Raw genomic sequence first — 7,776 nt, 5'->3', positions numbered from 1 at the left:
AGCTAACTGACAGAGCTATACAACAGCACACTACTCCTTCAGTTCCCTTAGCTAACTGACAGAGCTATACAACAGCACACCACTACTCCTTCAGTACCCTTAGCTAACTGACAGAGCTATACAACAGCACACTACTCCTTCACAGATTTAACTCAAAGGCAGAGGCAACAGCGAAGACTCCCCAGGTGTACACAGAAGCTTTTCTATTTGATCTTCAGTGCTGAGGGCTTTCTACAAGCAAAGACTAAAGTTAACAGGAAGCAAAAACAACAGAGAAAGAAAAGAAAGGTTCTTTAGAGGATCAACCTTGCAAAAGCCAAGGACATTTATTTCGCTTGGAATCTAGAGAAAGAACACCAGGGACAGCGGATGTAAGCCTCAAATGAAATCTGGGCTTCAGGCTTCTGGCTTCTGGCCTGAACTCTCTCCACTCAGCAAGAGGTCAACATTTCAACTACACGATGATGGGCGATGCCTGTAGCGGAGGGTTCAGAGTGGAGAAGCAGGGAACAAACTCAGAATCCAGAACATCCTGAGTGTTAGAGAATAAAAAGCCTGGGTTTAAAGTGAGCTTTCGTGTTTTCTTGAGAAATGAAATCTGAAAATAAAGATAGCCTCTGAAGCAAGCCCAGTGTCTGTCAGGAGCAGGCAGCTGAGGTCTTCCACACAGACTTACTGAGTTATGCTCCTTCAGAAACTCGGCAGCGTTTTCTTCAGCGTGACCACCAATTTCACCAATCAGTATGATGCCTTCTGTGGCTGGATCATTCAGGAAGACTTCAAGGCAATCAATAAAATCAGTCCCATTAAAAGGGTCACCTCCAATGCCTGAGAAGGTCAAAGGATGTCAATATCAGTCAAAAATGTAAGGAAAAAGCATAGAACTTATATTAAATGTTTTAGCTCCATTTTTATCCTCTGTACCCCTTCTCTTTAATATCTCAGATGAAGCACTGCTCTCACCATTCAAACCTCTCAAACCGACTCGCATTCATGAGACTGGATGCAGGTAAACGGTGATGGGTCGCCCGTGTTCACAAACCCAGTCCTCTTCACATAACCCATAAAACTACTCCACGCTAACAACTGTGTCTTGAAAGAAATGGGTGTTTGGGGCAGTGAGTGTCTCTTGCCACTTGTCCTTGATTCTATTTTTTTTTTTTTTGAACATATACTTAAACCTGAAAACACTGCTCAGAAAGAGAGAGCTTTTTGCATTATGTGCACCACAGGGAAAGATAAAACAATGAACAGCTGTCTTCGCACAGAGAAGTTCTTGAAAGGAGAGGTACAGAGGAATGGCTGAGTTTGAAGACCCTGTCAGTGAGCAGCAGGGCAGAAGTCTCTGTGGCCCTCTTCTGTAGTTGGGAAATGGCAGTGCCTGCACACAGGCCTCTCCTCCGAGCACATGACATTTAACAATGAGAACTTGGACAGCCACAAGGCAAATGTCCCCTACTCTCTGCTTGCCAACGTTTTTATTTTTACATTATATACATACTGGGGACAGAAGTAGTTTTTCACTTCTCAACACCTTTGAGAAATGCAGCTGAGAACAGGCAAGAGCACTGAGGAGGAAGGAGACAGCCAGGGGTCAAGTCCTAGGCTCTGCTTCACAGGGGCAGACAGGCCACTGCTGAGTCCCCAACCCTGTGCTGTGGCTAAACGACCCTCCATTACAAGGGGAGAACAGAGCCTTGGGAGCCTTGAGAAGATGGAATTGGCAAGTCTGTTTCAAAGCCAGTTCTGAGTTCGCATCACACTGAATAATCTCGTGCTAACACTGTGTCCTGAAAGTAGAAAAGCTCAGTGCATGTTTTCGATTTGAGTTTACTTGCTTATTAAATATTCCAGGGGTCTATTTTATTACTTGTATTACTAAGATGTTTTTAAAAGGCTTTTAAGATGTATTCTGAAGATTTGAAAATTTAAAAAGAAATGAGAATCTTGTCTAGTTTTTGGCAAAAAGAACAAAAAGACAGGTAATTTCAAACTGTAAAACCTGCTCTGGCTTTTTAAAGTGTTATGTAGTCTCGTATAGTACACAGAGAAGCCCTAGGGCATGTAACCATCCTTAACCTTGACTCTGCCCATAAGCTACACACTGCAGCTTCAGCTCAGAGGAGCACCCAGGTTGCCCAGGGAGAGACAATGAAACAAAGACTACAATAACTATGAAACACAGAACATATTGTGATAACACAATGCTAAATTTGAGGAGCCATTTCTTCACAGTAAGCAATATCGGAAGCTTTGGGCACAGTGCCCACCTTTCTGGTCACCTGCCATATAATGTGCTCTCTTAACCTACGATCAAATCTTGAAAAACAGAAAATGCCGCGCCAGCAAATTAACTGTGAGACCACAGCATCTTCCTACTAAAATTTATCTGGTGTCCCTGTCACTGTACCATTCCATGAGGATGCTAGGCTCCAATAAAAGACTCCAGCCAAGCACTCACCAATGCACAAGGACTGCCCCAATCCGACTTGGGTTGTTTGGTGAACTGCTTCGTAAGTCAGAGTGCCAGACCTGGATACGATACCTTAGAAAGAAGAGAGAAAACAGTCTGTATGGATGGCACACGGCCAGATGGTGGCGAATCTAACACAGGCTTTATACAGTTCACAGCATGGTTTGCCACTTAGATCAATAGCAGCTTCAAATGAAGACGCAAAAGGAAGTATGTCATTAGTTAGGGTTGATTTATGACTCTGAAACCAATGCCAAAACAAACAAACAAACAAAAAACCTTAAAAACCCCTCTTCTGGGAATTTATAGAGAGGATAATATTAATATGGGCTTGGTAAGCATAATCCTGCTTAAGGCGGTGGAACAGACTGGCTTTAGGTACCCCATCACTAAACCATGGAAAAGCAGAATTAATTGTATTTAGCAGTACTACCTACTATCTTCCCTGCAACTATTTTTCTAAGAATTTTCACACTGTTCAGGTAAGCTCCCTCCTGATTCAGCCAGTCTCAGATTTAACTTCCTTACTGCATCAAGCCTGTGCTGAGAATACCTAACTTCACAACCAAGGTCTATGATGCAGAGCAGGGATTCCTAACTCTATACAAGCATAATTCATTTTAGTTGTTACAAAATATTAAAAATTCTAGATGTTAAAGACCTCATCCTAACAGTATGGCCCTCCTACTAGGGCAAAGAGAATTCTTATCTGACTGAAACAAAAACCGTGAGCATCAGCTAACCATGACCTCAGCTTCAGCACAGCATGTTCAGTCTTAGGCCAACTGCAGTGTGTCTCAGCTGTCACTGTATACTCATGGTTGGATGTATGCAATCTATGCAAATGCACCTCTTCGCCTGCCCTGTGTACTTAGGCACTCAAGACTGTAGATTTTCCACATCAAACAGTAAAACTGGAAGCAATTTTCTGAGGAACCGCCAGACTGATTTCCAGAGTGGTTGTACAAGCTTGCAATCCCACCAGCAATGGAGGAGTGTTCCTCTTTCTCCACAACCTCGCCAGCATCTGCTGTCACCTGAATTTTTAATCTTAGCCATTCTGACTGGTGTGAGATGGAATCTCAGGGTTGTTTTGATTTGCATTTCCCTGATGACTAAGGATGTTGAACATTTTTTCAGGTGTTTCTCAGCCATTTGGTATTTCTCAGTTGGGAATTCTTTGTTTAGCTCTGTACCCCATTTTTTAATGGGGTTATTTGAATTTCTGGAGTCCAGCTTCCTGAGCTCTTTGTATATATTGGATATTAGTCCTCTATCAGATTTAGGATTGGTAAAAATCCTTTCCCAATCTGTTGGTGGCCTTTTTGTCTTGTTGACAGTGTCTTTTGCCTTACAGAAGCTTTGCAATTTTATGAGGTCCCATTTGTCAATTCTTGATTTTACAGCACAAGCCATTGGTGTTCTGTTGAGAAATTTTTTCCCTGTGCCCATATCATATCTTCGAGGCTTTTCCCCACTTTCTCCTCTATCAATTTCAGAGTCTCTGGTTTTATGTGGAGGTCTTTGATCCACTTAGACTTGAGCCTTGTAAAAGGAGATAAGAATGGATCAATTCTCATTCTTATACATGATAGCCGCCAGTTGTGCCAGCACCATTTGTTGAAAATGCTGTCTTTTTTCCACTGGATGGTTTTAGCTCCCTTGTCAAAAATCAAGTGGCCATAGGTGTGTGGATTCATTTCTGGATCTTCAATTCTATTCCACTGATCTACATGTCTGTCGCTGTACCAATACCATGCAGTTTTTATCACAATTGCTCTGTAGTACAGCTTAAGGTCAGGCATGGTGATTCCACCAGAGGTTCTGGCATATACCCAGAAGATCTTCCAACTGGTAATAAGGACACATGCTCCACTATGTTCATAGCAGCCTTATTTATAATAGCCAGAAGCTGGAAAGAACCCAGATGTCCCTCAATAGAGGAATGGATACAGAAACTGTGGTACATTTACACAATGGAGTAAATGAATTTATGAAATTCTTGGGCAAATGGATGTATCTGGAGGATATCATCCTTAGTGAGGTAACCCAATCACAAAAGAAGTCACTAGATATGCACTCACTTATAAGCGGATATTAGCCCAGAAACTTAGAATACCCAAGATACATTTTGCAAAACACAAGAAAACCAAGAAGGATGACCATTGTGTGGATACTTCATTCCTCCTTAGAATAAGGAACAAAATACCCATGAAAGGATATAGGTACAGAGACAAAATTTAGAGCTAAGATGAAAGGATGGACTATCCAGAGACTACCCCATCCGGGGATTCATCCCATCATCAGCCACCAAACCCAGATACTAATGCACATGGCAGCAAGATTCTGCTGAAGGGACCCTGATATAGCAGCCTCTTGTGAGGCTATGCCAGTGCCTGGCAAACACCGAAGTGGATGCTCACAGTCAGCTATTGGATGGAACACAGGGCCCCGAATGGAGGAGCTAGAGGAAGTACCCAAGGAGCTGAAGGGGGCTGCAACCCTGTAGGTGCAACAACAATATGAACTAACCAGTACCCCCTGAGCTTGTGTCTCTAGCTGCATATGTAGCAGAAGATGGCCTAATCAGCCATCATTGGGAAGAGAGGCCCCTTGGTCTTGTAAACTTTATATGACCCAGCACAGGGGAAGGCCAGGGCCAAGTAGTGGGAGTGGGTGGGTAGGGGAACAGGGGTAGGGGGGGGAGGGATAGGGAACTTTCGGAATAGCATTTGAAATGTATATAAAGAAAATAATAATAATAATAAAAAAAACTGGAAGCAAGCATGTCTGGACCTCCCGCACATCCCCAGTTGTTCTTTTAGGTGAGTCCCACCCAGCTCCCCGACAGAGCTTCACCTCGTGGGGGACTCTGCACTACCTCCCTGGCCCAGCACAGACCTGGCCTAGTCCCTAGATACGTCTATCATTTCCTTCTCCTAAGGTAAGGGCCTCGTGTTCCTTCACTTCCCTACCTCTTCACATTCACTCTGTTTAAAATGGAGGGCTCACCTCCATCATCTGACGAGAACCACCAACTATCTACCCAAGCCACACAGAAAGCTTGCGTGCTGCTTTCCCACACAGGTCTTTCCTGGACTGTCCCAAAGGAATGAGATGGGGTCTGCTTCTCTCAGTCACCCATTTCTGCTTTCTATTGACCCTACTGACAGTGGGATGTCCAGAAGTTGTACCTCACATAGCGCAGTGTAACCCTAAGTGTTTTCAGGTAAGAACAAGTATCAATGTCGTCCCACTGTGATGACTGCTCTTAGTTAACATTAATAGTTTTGGTGGTAGGTAGAGAACATGCCCCTAGCTAGTATAATGGAGAAACAATCTAACTGGGTCAAAGTTAGCTGCAGAGAATCCAAATTCAAGCCTACAACAGCTAGTTTTGAAATGTGGATTGGCTATTTCCTTAAGGAACCAACCAAGTAACAGTACAGTTTTCCCGTAGCATTTTGAGCAAGTTTGTGAAATCCATGAAGCTAAGTAAGTCTCGGATGGACACAGACATAGTACTGATAAAAGTGTTCCTGGCTCACTCTTCCCAAGGGAACCTCTTGACTAAGAATAAAGTTTGTCTTCAGATAGAATGGTGGTCTCTTTCTTTGTGACCCCAAACTGATTTCTAATAATTTGTGTGCTCAGTCCAGGAATCTAGCTCACCTGAAAGAGTGCCTCAGACCCCCCTCTGGGAAACATATCCTACCTACTCTTTTTTTATGGCTTTTGGGTGCTGGGCCTTTGGCGTTCTCCAAATCAGCAAAAGAATCTAGGTTTGGAAGTCTCTGGACAATACTGGGAGAGCCAGCCCAAGGAAAGTCCCAGGGGACCAGGACTGCTCTGTGCACAGGCCAAAGGGAAGAGATGCTGTGGGGACACCAAAGCAGTCCTGTGGTCATCAGGGTGTCCTAGAGCTGAGATGTGCCTTGGACATGAAACTCAGTACAAGAAACATCCCTGAAGGGGTAGAGCACAAGGTAAGTCAGGATGGGAAGATAAGTCTGGGTTACCTCTGGTTCCCTCAGAGAACCTGGGAAACCTTGGGGCAGATCTGGAAGAAGGAACAAAGCCAGCCTTTCGACACGGTTAGGTCTTACTGCTTTATATGACGCCATCCAGCTGCCACTTTTCTAATTGGGTGAAAGTACTACAAGGCTACTAACGTAGTAAATTAGGATTAACTACTTTAATCAGTTGGTTCCCAAAGGTATTAAATTTCTGCCTACATAGGCAGTCACAGACCCATCTGCTCTCAGCCCATATAACACTCAAATGGGGTAAAGGAGGCAGGCCAAGCAACAACTTGTGCCTGGGGGCAGAGGAAAAGCCAAGACACATGCAGGTGAAGCTCGCAGTATCCACAGGACACTGCCAAAGCCACAGGCAAAGCCACACAGGACAGACATTGTGCTGACTTTTAGGGGACTGCAACAGTTATCAAAGATCACGTAAAGCAGACTGCAAGCTCATCACTCTGGAGACCAACAAGGAGTCCCATTGACGGAGGCTCTTAGGAATCCAACAAGAGATGCTAAAGGACTTTGATTTGGACACTTTAAAATTCTTTCAGACTGCAGTCGAGGACTTCCTTTTCTCCCTACATCTGACAGTTGGAGTCTTTTAAATAGGCCCTCTAAAGGGGTAACACAATACTGCTGCACCTGACACCCAAAATTCAGTTGCAAGACCAGATCATCTTAATCCCATAATGGAGGTTAGAATTACCTCTTCAGAGGAACAGGTATGATAAGAACATGAGGTAAAATGGTCAAGTTTGGGGTAAAAAGAGCCCAAGGAAAAGTAAGCTGTTTCTTTATTGACCAAAAGCCAGAGATGTCCTCTTGGTAGCTTCATGCCTGTTAGAGGCCAAAGTGCTTTGGGGGCTCTGAGCTCTGATCTCCTACACAATTCTCATTGCCTCTGTAAAAAAGCAGAATGTTAAAGCAGCAATAACGGCTGGGAGAGAAAGCCACTCCGGCTAAAGAGAATGGACGTGTCTGGCCTGGAGACAGACCTAACAGTCAATTGGGCCAGGGAACTCTCTAGGCCAACAAACTACCCCTAGGAAGGTGGGCTCACCTTAAACCATGCTAATGGAAAACCTACCTCAGGATTAGCCTCTTAGCTGGCATCTTAATGAGTTTTAAGAAAACAGAGTTTTAAAGAAAAATAGAGGATAAATGCAAAAAGCAAACAGAAAAAGAAAGAAAGAAAGAAAGAAAGAAAGAAAGAAAGAAAGAAAGAAAGAAAGAAAGAAAGGAAGGAAGGAAGGAAGGAAGGAAGGAAGGAAGGAA

At 43.8% G+C, this 7,776-nt stretch overlaps 1 protein-coding gene across 1 annotated transcript in view; it reads right to left on the bottom strand.

Moving 5' to 3' along the window:
• Suclg1 (succinate-CoA ligase alpha subunit) overlaps positions 1-7,776 on the bottom strand; it is a 32,083-nt gene that overhangs the window by 7,501 nt on the left and 16,806 nt on the right. Inside the window, exons 6-7 of the mRNA XM_021190514.1 lie at positions 2,462-2,545; positions 677-828 (exon numbers count right to left, since the gene is read on the bottom strand). Of these exons, the coding sequence (XP_021046173.1) occupies positions 677-828; positions 2,462-2,545 (236 nt within the window). The remainder of the gene's footprint in view (positions 1-676; positions 829-2,461; positions 2,546-7,776) is intronic.

Source organism: Mus pahari, chromosome 2 (genome assembly GCF_900095145.1).
Source record: "Mus pahari chromosome 2, PAHARI_EIJ_v1.1, whole genome shotgun sequence".
Taxonomy (NCBI): Eukaryota; Metazoa; Chordata; class Mammalia; order Rodentia; family Muridae; genus Mus; species Mus pahari.
Note: the sequence above shows the minus strand (reverse complement) of the source record. Positions and strands in the feature narration are given on the sequence as shown.